The 16,464-nt window shown below is 35.6% G+C and overlaps 1 protein-coding gene across 3 annotated transcripts; it reads right to left on the reverse strand.

The window, feature by feature from the left end:
• Positions 1-3,820: 3,820 nt before the first annotated feature.
• On the reverse strand, positions 3,821-11,667 carry LOC128231659 (mucin-5B-like). Of its 3 annotated transcripts, none has more exons than XM_052944709.1 (5): positions 11,569-11,667; positions 9,992-10,417; positions 8,539-8,734; positions 8,099-8,322; positions 3,821-4,674 (listed from the first exon to the last, which is right to left on the reverse strand). In XM_052944709.1, the coding sequence occupies exons 1-5, from the start codon at positions 11,630-11,632 to the stop codon at positions 4,253-4,255; spliced, it is 1,332 nt and encodes a 443-aa protein (XP_052800669.1). In that variant the 5' UTR covers positions 11,633-11,667; the 3' UTR covers positions 3,821-4,252. The 3 variants fall into 3 exon arrangements, with proteins under 3 accessions (XP_052800669.1, XP_052800670.1, XP_052800671.1); XM_052944710.1 differs by lacking the exon at positions 3,821-4,674 and adding an exon at positions 5,719-6,374; XM_052944711.1 differs by lacking the exon at positions 3,821-4,674 and adding an exon at positions 5,719-6,374 and having other exon boundaries at positions 8,092-8,322.
• Positions 11,668-16,464: the final 4,797 nt, after the last annotated feature.

The following is a 16,464-nucleotide window of genomic DNA, read 5'->3' on the forward strand; positions in this document are numbered from 1 at the left end:
CCATGCGCGAGAGTCGGGATGAACTTATTTTAAGCGAACGGCAATGGTAGATGCTATTTCTCCCACCTCAGTCAATCAAAATTAAGTAAAAATGTATGTTTTGCTTGAACTCTTTTGCGCTTAGTGAAAATAATTGCGTATGGATATGCGATAATTCGTGGTTTTCATGGATATGCGCGCAGTGATTCAGATTATGTTAATAGTGAAATAATTCTTTAAATAGTTCTAAGGAGAGTGAAGCATTATGTCTTGAAAGGTGCGTGAAAACTGTTTTATGGTGACATTTGAAGCGAGAAATAATTAATTAGGATTCTAAATATTGCCACTAGACAAGATTTTCATGATGCTACAGACGACAGTCTTCAAGAAGGGAGGTGATTACAATGTGGTGACCATTGAAAAGGAGTTCCATACAGACATTTTATCTTCGCCCGTGGGCAAGATAAGAATTTCTAGCATAGTTAAATTATTGAGATAAAGTCAAGGAACACAATAGAACAGTACTTGCTGATAGATTATAAACAATCAACATAGAAAAATCCACATGCTGACATACATTTTTCTTAAAAAAAGGTTCGGACGCTATTCGCCCTATATACCATACATCTCAAATGCCAAGGGGTTTCACTGGGCCGAGACACTGTCAAATAATTCGCTATATATGATAACCTTTAGAATGCTGCAACATGTCAATAGTATCGGTATCAAGACTGGCCATACGGTAAACAAGAACGACATTCTTACTGGAGAGATCCGGGTTAGCCAGGGTTGACTTGGCAAGAATTGTATAGATTATACGAAGGCTGGCTTCTTTGAAGATGGACAGTTCAGTGTAAACTTTGAAACAAGAAAGCCTGTTCAGTGTATCGAAATTCGCACCACAAAGGATATTGAAACATGGATGATTATATATGAACTCGCCATTGATTCCTGAAGCATTTATTCAATTATAATAAGCAAACGTTTGTTTCATATTTTTACACACAAACACACAAGTTACAATCGCACTATTTACCTATTTAACCAAAATTCGTAAGAACATTAAAAATGTCCAAATTGATATGTATTGTTTCAATATCACTACTGCAGGGAAAACAACAGTACAGTGAACAAAACATTGTATGTGACCGAAGATCATAAAAGAAAATTGCATTGGAAATAACTTTTTGTAAAATGGCACTGTTCTGCGCACGTTCTCCACGCATGGTTTCGTTGCCACAAGGGAAGCGGAAAGGGGTATCTTGCCAATGAGCATTCTATTTACTCAAATAGTGTGTGTCGTACTGTTTTTGTAACGCGTTTATTAATTGGTCGTTATGGTATTGAAAGGTCAAAGGTATGCATTCTAGTGATGTGCTTTTATGGTTCTAGAAATTAGTTCTGAAATACGAGCTCTTTTTTCTCGTGTTGTGACTCGACCATAAGCGCGTCCGGCAGGACGCCAAACAGTTTAACAGTTTACTTTCATATATCCGAGCAGTACCCACGCGAGGTCATGGTGAAACACCGAAAGCTCATCCTAATTATGGTTGACGCTCGCTTTCATCATAGACATCATAGTTGACAAACTGTTCTTTGACTAGATTCACTACGAGGAAAGTTACTAGGAAAATGATCAATGAATTCTAATTGAATTGTTTGCCGTGGATCATTGAGGGATAAAGAAACCGTTGATATCTCTTCAACAGGATCAGGATCCCATTGTTAACAAATACGTCTATTTTCGGGCTTTACGTAAACGTGTGTACTTATGTACTCTACTTTTCATTACCGATGATGCAAGACGTAGAGTTAGTCAGAAAAAGAAGTACATGTTCTAGACAATGATGACGTTGTTCAGATAGATTTCCCCACGTCTCGGCGGTCAACAGTTTTATATTGCCTCGAATGGGAATGAAACGCAGAATTAAATGATACCTTTAGTATTGATACATTAACCTCCGTATTTATAAATGTTATTTGCAATAAGGGTAATTATTATTTTGCAAGATATGTCGAATAGCATCAATTGCACTAACCTCAATAAACTTGATACAAATACAATTATTGGTGAGATGACAGTTGCAGACAAAAGATTGTAGGTGATAAGGAATACTTAGAAAGCTCAGTATTTAATAATGAAGGGAGGGAACGAGTTTTACAAGCAACGAAAGATGAGGACTACCTCTATAATTTGCTTTGATGTCAAAACATTGGTGTAGTATTTCCTGTATGTCAAATATTTTGTATTGTGGTTTAAAATCAATATGTATATGTTTATACACATATGATTAGGCAAATGCGCTAGAATTTAGTCTGCAGATATATATATATATAGAAACATACTTGCTTGAAGTCTTGCTATGTCTTGCTAGTCTCGCCTTGGTTGGTGTTTTCGGTACGAAGATGGTTGTTTACAGCAAAACTGGGTATATCTTTACTTCCAGATTTCTAACGGTGGGTTTTCCATATTCTGCTATGTTGATTTCTCTGTAATTCTCTGCTGACTTAAATCTTCCGCAATTGTCTCTTTTGTCAATGGACACGGAACTTTTTAAGGACACGGCTGTAAGTTGTATCACTAAATGAAGGTTTCACAAAATCAGCGTATCTACTAAAATTGGTGTATTTATGATCGTTATTATACTTATTATCGTTTGTTTTTAAAGTTCAACAAAAACACTGATTGTCAAAAGTGTTTAACATGTGGGGTATTTTAAAGTCCGGAATAAAACGAGTGTCTTCGAGGACGTAAACAACTTGCCGACGTAGTACGAAAGACCCTAAAATTTCATGATCTAATTGTAGACTTCTAACCTTAAAATTATAACCCATGAAGAGACATATGATACAATTAACACAGTGAACATAAAATAAAAAAATATCGTTCATCAATTTAGTGTTGCTGTACCATCTCGGAAAGGGCAGATAAAACGGAAAATTTCATTCAGAGCTTTAGATCTTCAGCAAAGTTGTTGGAGGCGAACGTTAGCGATTTGGTTCACTGAGAACTGCTAATTTCACTGCTGCGATAATATCAAGAAAATAGACATCAATTTTAATATGTTAACTTCTCTTATATATATTGTTGCATAATAAAAGAAACTTGTCGGGGTTTTTTAATGAAATCACCACAATTAAAGTACGTGTTGTGTTTTCACGAGATACTAACCAAATAATGAAGACAATAAAATTTCTTTCGTCAACGTTATTTTCGAAAAGCATAAGGCACCGCTACAGGGGTAACATTATGCAAAATAAACATGTTTCTAAACAAGTTGACTCGAGGTCGCCTATACAGGGGCAGCATTAGGCAAATGTCAACACATGTACCTAAAACTTTAGGATGAAAGAAGTTGACTCGATTTGTGATCACAAAAAATGCTGCTTTTCATGATCACTCGGTGAAAAGGGTTCTTTTACCGATATTTCAGAAACATCCTGTAATTATTTAAAAAGTAAGAACTATGTCATACTTTGAGACCATAATATGTTCTTGCGAAATATCTCTTTCGATTTGTAACAGTTGAAACTAGACCCTGTCTCCATCTCAAGAGGTGGTCAACACAGAAAGGAACGCTTGCATGGCATGTGATATATGTCGTTGTCTGTTTAATGTATTGCAATTTTGACTGATGTTTTGGTTTTATCAAAGTAACTGTATTTCCGCAATAACTCTCGAGCTTGTTTAAACTTTTTGCTACTGAGCATGTTTCTGTAGCTTTTTGCATATATATTGAATATAAAATTAGTTTTATGTGGTTGACATCATAGTGAACACGATCCCTTGTATGCGATTGTAATGTGTTTTTTTTACAGATTAGTCGCCAAAGTTCGAGATCATTAGAAAGAACACACACGAATACAATACAAATTAACAAGAATGAAAAAACAACAGATCTGAGATTACATAACTCATACGGTGCCTGCTTACACATGATACAATAAACACATGAAAGTATTGTTTCAACGTGTAACCTTGATTAATTTTTTCCGTGTGTCTGTGTGAGTACTTGCGTGCGTGCGTGCGTGCGTGCGTGCGTGCGTGTGTGTGTTTTGCTACTGATTCATTACTCTGGTTTCTGTTCAACATAAATATATAACATTAAAAGTTCATGATATCCTTTTCAAATGAATACGATGTGTTTCTCAATTTCTTTCGTTTTCAACTGATCCATATCCAAATTAACTTCAATTACAATTTTACGAAGTTGTGTTGTTAATTGTAGAAATAAGCTAGGGCTATGATTATGTAGTTCAATATGTGAATAATTTATGTACTGTGGTTTAGACCGAAGGATATTAAAAGTCCAAATGCGAAAGAAATACATAGCAAGGGTGTAAATATTGTTGTGCTGTCTGAAGTTGTATTTGGAGGGTTTGGGTCTGTTGTCGCCTTAATGGTTTCCCGTGCTGATCTCGTTGAAATTGTAGAACACTTGTCAGTCATCGTAGTGTTTGTGCCTGGTGTCATCGGACTGGTTTCGCGTGTTGTTGTCGTTGGAATTGTAGAAGACGTGTCAGAAACCGTAGTTTTTGTACCTGTTGTAGTCGGACTTGCTTCCCGAGTTGATGTCGTTGAAATTGTAGAAGACGTGTCAGTTAATGAAGTGGTAACTGTGGTCGTTGTACCAATACAGACAGGTGGTTCGATTGCAGGGCAGTCGATTCTTATATTTCCTGTTGTCACTAAAGCTGGAAAAGAGTACGTATACATGTATTTAGAATATCAAAACAACCAACACACTTTAACAACAAAGCTCGAGAGGTATTTGTAAAATCATATCGTCACTGAGCGAGATGAAATAAATAAGTGTTTGTTTTTTTCAAAATTACACGTCCTCGGTAATCGTTGTATGGTGAACACTGTACAAGTATACGATAAATCGGAGCGTAATTGAGTACAATGGGTTCCAACAAAGGCAGTAACTAAGTTCACTAGACTCAAATTGCACTATCATTTCATGACAAACAGTCTGGAAAATATGAATACGAAAAACTACGAAACAAGCTCAGTAGTCGAAAGTTTAAACATAAACCCCGTTTAATGGCACAGGGTAAACGCCAAAGACATAAAACACAAAAAAACAAGCACGCACAAAACAGAAACATGGAACAACGACACAAAACTCCACAATCAACACTACATATATACTATAAAAAACAAGGGTTGTTTATCAAGGAATATTTACACCTCAACTCCCATTCCTTAAATGAACTGCCTTTCGGCAGTTGCGTTTATCAATCGATTAACGCAACATCTTCGGATATGTTCGGATCGTGAGTCATCGCGTATTAATATTAACAGCGTACTACTTTTTATGAGTGAAAAGTTTTGCTGAAGACGATTCAGAGGTTTAAAATTGCTAACACTGATTTCGGCACATTTGATGTCGATTTATTTAATATTTTGTCCGAACTAGATCTTCCATTTGTTTTGAATGAAGTTACCGGCTTAGAAAATGTGAACGTAAAGCACACATACACGGAACCCAAAAGTGAAACTAAAAGTGAAACCGAAACTGGTCGATTTAAACCCAAAACAAAAGAAGAGGTGAAATACATTGAAGACAAAAATCATGCAGCAAAAACAAAGATTAACACTCAATGGAATCTCAAAATATTTCAAGATTCGAATATTTATAGATATAACACAAAATGATGATTTCAATGACTGACTCATAAATTTTACAAACAAATATTCACATGTATGTGGTTTATTTTTTTAATATTGACAACTTTGTTTGCTCATTTTTATAAAACAATAGAAACTAATAATAAATCCACGCACATCAAACTGATTTTGTTTTCCTTTCACTGTTGACTTACATTCTGTGTGATTCTATGATAGTGTTTTTAACACAGTAGGTCCTACAGTTTTGCTAAAAATAACTAATTTTCATTTGATCATACTCATACATTATTCATTCTTTCCCAGACTGGCACTTGTGTGTACATGGAGATGGTATCGAATGGGTCACAGTTGACGAGGGACGCCTAAACAACCTGTTGAGGAAGTTTTACTGTGAGGTAGCTCCTCAGGAGAAGAAAACCAAATCTGCTGAACCGCAACCGAAGTTTTATCACAAAAACACTGTGAAAAATATCAGGGCTGCTCTCAACCGTCATTTGAGCGATGTTGGTATGCCATATACATACTTTTCAATAATAGCACTTCTTTAATCCAATAAAATAAATTCACCTTGATTTTTAGTTTAATTGTGCCAATATAATTTTTCAGATATGTAATTGTTTTTATTTCTAAATTTGTCGTCGAAAACCAAGATTTTTTTTAAATGATGCAGGCAGGAATATAGACATTGTCCACGGCCAGATCAGATATCGCACACTCACCGGTCTCCTCAAAACCGAGATGCGGGAAGGTCTATCTTTGCCTACAAAATACAAAAGTATCATCAGCAATGGTGATTTGTCAAAATGCTGATTATATCAGGTAAACAATCTAGTATAACCAGGGGCGGTTATAGGATTTAATGTAAGCGGTGGTACAAGTAACGGGAACATCTTTATGATACATCACCGTTTCAACCCCCATAAATTTGTTTTATTTAAATATAAAAAGTTTTCTTCAGTCTAAAATGGCGGATTTTGGTGTTTTCTGTTTAATTCCGCTATAGACATAAAAAACTTAGCATTTTGCTAGTATTATTTCCATCTTTTTATTAAATCATTTTATAAAAAAAGTGAAAATATACCCATTATTTGCAGTAAAGCTGAGACTACACCAACAACACTCAGGTATGCAGTTTGGTATAACTTTGCAATTCACTTTGTCAGCCGGGGTTTGGAGTTCAATCAACAACTTAAGCGGGACTCGTTTGAGTTTCAGTTCGATGGACATGGTTTGGAATATGCGCGGCTTACACATGAAACACAGCAGAAAAAAACTTCTAGGGAGGGATTACAACGGACGAAGCGCCTTTTGACGAGAGGATGTATGCCACTGGGTCTGAGGCATGCTCGACTGTAGGCTCCTTTTGCGAAAACAGATCCAGATTCCGAATTTCTTTTTAATTCATGCAATAAGAATGCTTTGACGTCACCCACCACAACATCCATCTGGTATATCAACTCACCACTCTCGGCCAGAACATACAGCCTCTTCATGGGAGATATGTGCAAGCAGGCATGCACATTTGACCTACACTGCTCATAGTCTTAGAGCTACTGCCATCCAATAGCTCAGTGACACTGGTCTGGATACCAGACATATAATGTACATGTCTGGTCATCGAAATGAAGCCTCCCTGTGGTCATACACAAGGGAACCCAGCGCTGACCAAAAACGCTTCATGAGCAATGCTCTCCATGCGATGAACGCCGGACATGCAGCAATGTCATCGGGACCAGTTCATCCGGCTCTTCTCGCCCCACCCACTAATTCATTGGTTCCTCGCCTCAGCTTGCGTTACCTCATGATTTGTTTTGTCATTAGCGTTTTAATTTTACGTTCTATTTACAGAAAAGGTAAGAAAGAATTATAGAAATGATTTAAGGAATGAAAGGAAGTATTTTTTAAACAATTTTTGAATGAAATAATAAACTGATGGTGTAAATAAAAGGGATGAATTGCTGGGTTGATGTCATTATCGGGAATATGAACGTAATCGGGCTGGTTAAAGTACGCCTGGAGTCATTCGAACACACACTTTAACCAGCCCAATTGCATTCATACCCCGATAATGACATCAATCCCGAAATTCATTTCTTAATTGTTTGGTACCGCCTTGGAATAAAAGGCATGTTGACTACTGACATTTAATTGCGACCTTGATCTATGACGTACAGACTTCGGTCTTCTCGTGGAGCACACTATGTTAATTCCCCCTGTGCATGGCAAAGTTCGAACAAGGAATTTTGACCAATTTACTTTTAAAAGTGACTTTAACCTTTATGCACAGACTTTGATATTGTACAAGATACACCTCGAGTTGGAGAACATTTGTGAAAAATGTTTCTAAAACCTCTCTGTGCATGGCAAAAATACAACCCGATAACGTTTCAATGATGCCAAAAACCCAAACTTTCATACCCCAATATTTTAATCTAGGGTTTCATTCTGGTAAATAAATGGCATTAAATAAAACATACAACATACAGTCGAATCCTAACCAATATGCTCCCCCGCGGCTTTGATCCCAATCGTTCGGACTTGTATAATTGTTATCTAGTTTTAGAAGAATGTAGTTTGCATTTAGTGTGAGAGGTTGCTTGTTAAGGTTGGTATTGTCCGCACACGTCCATTCCTTAAGCACATCTCCTCTAGAAGTTTCTATTTTCAACGTCTGGTTGCAAGGGATATTATCCCAAGTATCAGTGTTACTATAAAAAAAGAAAACCAATTTTATTCAATTGCATTATTATTATTGGTAAGAACTGTCACAGAATAATTGCTATAATTTGATGGAAAATACAAACAAAACAATTTTAATCAACAATGTTAATCAAATAATGATAAGCGATTATACAAAAGTTTTCATGGACGCCATAGATATAAAAGACATTTTTAATTTAATTTGTTTAATGATCAATATTAACCTGTCTTCTAAGACCAAATGAAGAACGTAAACATATATTCCTGAACTGCAGTAGCCTGTTTGGATCGAACATTCGCTGTCCTTCTTATACGGAATCCTCTGATTGTTACTACTGAAACCAGGACTCTGGAGGTAGATAACACTGCCCGGCGAAGGCGTCGTCAGGCTTCCAGTGCTGTCCGGTAAAGTGAGGGACTCTAAAAGAGAACGTTTCAAAAAATTTTGATTTTAAGATCTTCGTCAATATAAAGTCAGTGGGGATCGAAGAGTAAACATATTAATTTTTATGTTAGTTCAATAAAAATGAGGTAAAATCTTTAACAAGGGTAAAACATATTTACGAGGGGTGATCGCGAAGTTTGTGTAAATTGTACATGACATTTTTATTTTTATTCCAAAACATATGAAACTGTATTATCCACAAGATCAATTTATTTAGAGATTAAATTTGAGGCGAGATAATAATCTTCTAACAATAACAACAATAAACAGTATCATTGCGCAACGCAACAGGCCCTAGTCGGCGCAAGTCATTCATTCTCCTTAAGAAATGTAATTTGTACACTGGTTGTTATCGTCCAAAATCCGCACAAATTTTGCACGTTCAATGTCATGACGTCATTTCGAAAAATTCAACGTTGTTATTGTTCAATGTTCAATTGCTCAATTTCAATGATGAAAATGAGCGATACTTGAAAGGAGTTTGGGCCGGCATTCGTCTACAAATGTCACAAAATATTTAAGAACGGTGGACAATCGATTAAAGAAAATAAGAGAGAAGGTAGGCCTTCGATCGTGATTCCTAGTGTTCGAGAAAAAGTGAGGGGTATCATCCAGGAAGATAGGCGGAAAACATTGATTGCCAGTGAACTCGACATATCTCTTTCAACTGTGCATGGCATTCTTACGAAAGAGTAAGGTATGTCGAAAGACAGTCGTATATCCGTTGCTGCATGCTGCATGTTGTGTGGAATGGATTTTAAATCATATTTAGCAACAGGGTTTGTCCCCCTAACTTCGCTTGTAAAATGAATATGATTTGATTCACCTGTCTCCCAGACCCTAATTTCTCACCCTTTAACAGTATCAAGCTACGCTTACTATTTTGGGCTTTGTTTAAAGTAAGTGATTTTCCCGTTTTAAAACGGTTTGAGTCATGATAAACTATGCTTTTCTATTCAAAATTTAACATATTAATAAACGCTTTTTTAAGTACGTCAGTAATTTCGCGAAATGGAACATGATACGTAAACCTAAGATTTTCAAACATCTAAACTTGTATAAAACGTTACAAAATTACGCCTGCTAACTATTCGAACTAAAAATTAACTTTTTAAAGGGTCTCTTTAACGTTACTTGACATTATGTCGATAACTTAAGCTAAACTAAATTAAATTGTACTTATTTAACTCATTTTCATAGATAGTTATATAACGAGACAAAGACTAACTTACTTTCAAGACAGTAGTAATTCATGTACATAAAGTTTGAGACAATGTCATGTGGTGTCGGCTCGAAGATATCATATGGACAGTGAGTGTTCCGCACCAGCAGCTGTGGGGCCATGACATTACAAGAAGAATGCCCATTACACGCCTGATAATTGGCGACGGAATATTTCGTGTCGAACTGGTGTGTAACTGTACAATCCCTTGTATTGTTCACGCTTCCTTTCAAACAACAGGCATCCCTATATTCTTCATAAATGACGGTGTTGTTTGTACAGTTCATGACAACGGGGTGGAAAACGACGGTAAAGGATTCTATGAGAATAACGAGGTCTTGGGACGAACAGGTAGCCCGCATCCATCGCGTATGGTCGTCTTCTAAACCGAAACACGATGCCGAACTCTCTTGAATCTGAAGATTCGGGAATACGTCTGTAAAAAGGAAAAGGTAATGCGTCTTGAGGGATTTTAAAATTGCTTTGCACAAGTGTTCACCACGTGAAGGCGGTTTGACGCGTATTAAACCTATGTCCATAATATAAAGGTCAAGGTCAAATTTAAGGGTCGATGGTAAAACATTCCGAGGGTCATTGGTCAAAACCTGTCCGTCCAGTAACTTAACATGCATTGGGTATTTGAAAATAATTATCAACAATAGTTGTTAATATCGTTCATCATGAGAACACGATGAGTTGCATTCAACACCCAGTTCTGTTAGTCAAAATTCAAGGTCAGACACAAACCCTTATTTAGAATGATCATGTCGCTTGCTATACAAATCTATGAATGTTAAAGATAAGCGTCACAATCAGGATTCATTGGTTGGATAATATTTTTGTCATCACTGTCATGCATATCCATTAGCTTACCAAGATTAACGTAAACTTTCATAGAACTGAACCATGATTGTGACATTGTTGGCGTTGTGCTGTCAAACGCCTGGTTCTATAAATGCGTACCTTGGTAAGTGTCTCGTTGTGTGTATTAAATAAATGATTCCTTGCGGATTTAAATTAAACGGATTCTTCCAAAACTTACGTTACAAACGATTTTCCATTCATGATTGTGCCATTTTGATTCAAATAAATTGGTGTGGCGTGAATATTTCAAGTGCATTTTTAAATCAACTTATTGGTAAATTTTATTCCATTATTTTGAATTTTGATTTTAAATGTATTGTGTCAGAAACTGTAACATGATGACTATATAGGTCTCATGTTGAACAGTTGTACCCAGAACGATGAAACTAAATCGACCTATTGTTCATTATTTTTCAATGCTTCTTATCAAATTAAAAACTAAATCAATAAATAATCACATGCAAATTGCAATTCAATGACAGATTTTAAACAAACTACAATACATCCCTAAGCTTGTATCATATATTATATGAATATTGCCCTTGATAAATGAACGAATGAACGAACGAACGAACGAACGAACGAACGAACGAACGAACGAACGAACGAACGAACGAACGAACGAACGAATCAATCAATCAATCAATCAATCAATCAATCAATCAATCAATCAATCAATTAATCAATCAATATAAACATAGCAAATTAACAAATAAAACCTACCTTGGCTCCGTATGGAAACTATCTGAATGAAAAACAAAAATGAAAGTAAATGAACGAATGCCATATTAAAACTCCCGATTCCGACGCGGTAATGAGACAGTCTTTGCTCTTTTGCAACGCGCACGGTAATCTACCCAAGATGACTGCCTGATTTTGCGAACGACGAAGCTGGTTGGTTACTTTATTACAATAACATATCGATATTCAGGTTATTATTTTGCATTTTCAATGCACTTTTCCTGCGCTTCACAAGGCTTTTAGGTTGTTGTTTTTTTAATCTTTCTTTAAATCACAAAAAAGCAAAACCCAATTTATATACATACGATACTCCGGCAGTGTTTAAGAGTAAAAGAGCAAAACAAATACAGCTATTAAGCTTTCAATTATGAAATAGGTAAATAAAGAAATTGTAAACGACTAAAAACGGTCTAGACTTATACGTGTATATTTTAAAGCCCTTTATCATACAGTTTTTTCTAAAGAGACGAATTGTTTGAAAATGAAAAATGTTTAGATAGTGCGTTTATTTTCTGTGCAGGTTATTTCTGTGTGTTTTTGTGCTTCGGATGAAGTACGAATTTCACATGACGTCTTAAAAAGATAAATGAATATGGCTTTGTTCTGAATCCACTTCCTTTCCTGCATTCTCCAGGTAATTACGAAACATCTTATAAATCAAGAGAAGAGCAAAGGAAATCAGCCTGATGTGAGCTGATATGTTTTAGAACTTAAAATGCGTCTTCATTATTTTTACGAACAGCTAGTAATAGGAGTGATACCCACTTTTTTAATGAATTAAGATAAATTTAATTGTAGTCTTAGATCTAAGTAGAGTACAATTAAGCATATGCTTTAAGGCTCGCTCATTAAGACATTCATACTAAAAGGGAGCCGTAATTCATTTTTACACACACACACGCACGCACGCACACACGCACGCACGCACGCACAAACACGTGGACACCCGCACACACAGACACGCACACGCATGCACGCACAATCACACAGACACGCTCGCTCGCTCACACGCACAAACGCACGCACATACAAACGCACGCACAAACACACGCATACACGCACACACACACTCACTCCCCGAACCTTCATACCCCCCCCCCCGCCAACACGCACGCGCGCGCACACACACACACACACACACACACACACACACACATGAAAATAGCAGGAACAACGAACGCAGGATTGATTAAAAATATTCATAGAGATACAGACTTTCAACAATTTACTCGCAATGTAATTATGAATATAACTATTCATCATTTATTTTGTTTTGTCTGTGACAGTTGGTTAAGAGCTACATGAATGAAAGAGACCGTCAGTAAACCCGTATTCAAGGACGCAAACACAGTTGGAAATTCAATAATCGTTACAAAACAAGATTTGATATATGGATCCCGTTCGAATATAGAATTGGTGTATTATATCGCTTAAATCATTTGGGCTCTACAATCATTGTTCTTTTAAAATGCTTTACTATCAAGTAATATCCTCAACCAGGTTCGATTATTTGTTATATAACCTAAATAAGTGTTTGACTGGCATTATTTGAAATTTGATAACTTTGTTCTCTTACTTATTCATAGATAAATTTATAAAAAAAGGTTCACATTGTGATCCCAAAGTATATCATTTCACAAGTGGTACATACTTACCTTTAGTATTATCACAAAATGGTACAAATGACAATATGGTTATTTAAATATAATGAAATTCAAATATTTGATGTGTTTTTGCAATTTGCCACAATAACCCGTGCTCCCACCAGTTGGTCATCAAAGGAACCCTAACACACATAATTTAAACCTGAAATTGGAAATGCTGGTTTGTATAAATACGAGTAGTCATGGTTTTGTATGTGTTTTTACTTTATTTAAGGAAAAAGAATTTCTACTATGACGTGACGTCATAAGTTGTAAAAAGAAAGAAGCCGGTTATAGGCTGATTTGCATACAGAATGCTTTATGGAGAAATGAATGAATGCCACATACTCGTAGGTTGTTTCATCCAATAGGATCTAAGCATTTACTCGCAACTGATCAAAGTTGTAATTATAAGATGTATACAAGTATTGAATGAAGGGTTGATATGCATCAATGATTTTAGACGTGCCATATCAATACACCAGTGACATAAACGTTTAGAGAGGGTTTGGCAGTTGTGCCCCCCCTCTTATGAATTCTTCGATCCGCCACTGTTATGAAACACACAAATTGTGTAATTTTATGTCAGTTTATCAAAGAAATATCAAATACATTGTCAATACATATAACTTACATAAAATGAGCAATAAAAGCGTATAATATATCCTATAATTATCTAACATGTTCGTGTAAAGAATTAAAATGTATATTTTGCTTTACATACTAGCATGTTCGTTTCTTTAAAATAGCCTCGTTCATAGTATGCATTTATTTACGATTATTATTATGGTGTCAGGTTAACATGGACTGAGTTCTTTGAACTTGAAACACAAGTAAGTTTCTCCATTTGGCTGCTGTCTAAACATTAACATATAATAACTGGTGTTCCGCTATCGGCTTTAACATCTCTATAAAGCCAAAAGCCAGGCCACGGGGGTTCAATCAGGTTTAAGGCAGTTGTGGCCTCTTTCTAGATCTTTTTAGCTGTTGGCAATAATGGCTCGACATTCGGTTTTGCAAAGTAAAATTCAATTACGAGCTACAATACTGAGCTGGAAGGAATCCTAGCTAGAGATTCGACAAAATATAGTGAATTTTCAATATTGTGCTGAAATTTCGGGTCGGACAGAATCCTAGATCGACTTTCAGTATTATCATTGGCTGTCGAAACCACTGTGTGGGAACGGACACCGGATATAGCTAAAAAAGTTAAAGTAAACAGACAATTATGCAGTTGTTTTTCTTTACCAGAGGTAAGATCTTGCTGTGTTAACGCTTATCTACCGTATCCACAAATGAAACAAGTGTTTTAACTAATAGCTGAATGCTAAATTTGGCCTATGGTATACTTTAAAGTTCTTACGATTTAGCAGAACTCGAAAAATGTTTCTTCAAATCTGAGATGATCACCTCAAAACTTACAGAATTTCGACATGTATTTTTATTTTTAGGAAATATATCGAATAAATAAAAAATCTGAACCGAAGGATTTCACAAGCATAAGCTCAACTATTTTTATTGTAAGAACTGTTAATGTAACTTTTAAACTGTTAAAGATACGCCCTTAGAAATGTTCACATTACTGTACTGGGGATGTACTGGGGATAGCTCTCATCCCGCGATAAGCACATTATTATGTACTGAGGATAGTTTCAAAGTTGAGAAATGTGTCCTGTCGATAACATGTAAAATGGGACAAAAATTGATAGTTACACTGTTAATATACAATTTACATGTATGTCTATTTCGAACTTTCAAATAATCTGCAAAAAGTGAGAGTGCAATTTGATGAGAAATTATTGAGCAAACTTTAGTTAACAATGAGTTTGATCCATGCTCTACTAAATGAACGTAAATATGCATAATATCAGGGTTGGTCACAATACATACTTTCTCACTCAAGGGAACGAGTAGAGACCATTATTCTGTTCTCAGTAATAGCAACATCGACCCAAGCTTAGAAAAAAGCTTCACATGTTCAAATTGATCACAATATCTCATTCCTTACTGACGACTTTCAGTGTGCAAAAAAGTACTACTTGATTTACAAAGCAATACTATATATATGAATAGCAAACACCACATAAATTATACGGCCATATGTTTTGTGTTCCTCAATAAATCAGATTACTATTTATTTAGATATTTGCAAATCGAATGTTGATGCTTGTGAAAAACACATCATGGTTAACTAATCTGTATGAATGAAACAGTTTTGAGTGCATACCGATACAAAAAAAAACCAGCAACCTTTTTTTTGCTCTCATCCCTCGATATGGACACCATTTAACAACTTCCCTCGAGCTCGCGTATAGGTAAATGGCCGTAATCATTATCACAGTTTCGTTATTCTTATTACATCGTTACTATCCTCAGTCCGCTATTATACAAAAGAGGAAACACATTTCCAGCATAGTCGTATATTGCACAGGGTCAAGTTATTTGAAACTCTTCGATTTTGATAAATATATAATCATAAAATACAAAAAAATGATAGAAAACTTTCTATCACTTTTTGAGCTATATCCTATGTCCGTTCCCACACAGTGGAAACACGCCTTTCATGAGAAGTAAACTGGCAATTGTTTTAAACGGTAGCCATTTTGTTTTTCCGTTTTTTTCGACAGTTTTGATTTTTTTGTGCTTCGTTTAAACCAATTTGGAATTACGTTTAAAAAATTGACGTTTTGACAAACGAATTACCAAATGAGGACGTAAAGACATGTAGATTGCTTTATTCATACGTATGTGCTATGTCACTAAAAGGATGCATGTTAAAATCAGCATAATCAATTCTAGAAAAAGCAGACACAATGAATAAAAAATGGATAACTTCGATTTCAATGTAAACTTAAGGTAAGTTATATGAATGTTCTGTACTAAAATGTTGTACCATACAGTTAATTAATAAAAAAACTTACTAAATAGGTGATTCTATATTGGTCGAGTTAATTTACCTCGGTCATATGTATTTGCCTCCGACATTTTGGGCTCATGCAATTACAGCTAACCTCGGACAAATAATTCGGCCACTATGAAATCACCTAATTCATAACATAATCATATTTCAGTCCGGAATGCTAGAATGTCGAATTGAACAGAATCTTTGCAAAAATCTTGAAATTAGAAACTGTGATATGTTGATGATCATTAATGTTTTCTATGTATCTGTTTCTCATTTGGACTGTTTATAACCTTCGGTCTTAACCAGGGTACAGATATTATTTAAACGTTG

This window comes from Mya arenaria, chromosome 4 (assembly GCF_026914265.1).
Source record: "Mya arenaria isolate MELC-2E11 chromosome 4, ASM2691426v1".
In the NCBI taxonomy this organism is placed as follows: Eukaryota; Metazoa; Mollusca; class Bivalvia; order Myida; family Myidae; genus Mya; species Mya arenaria.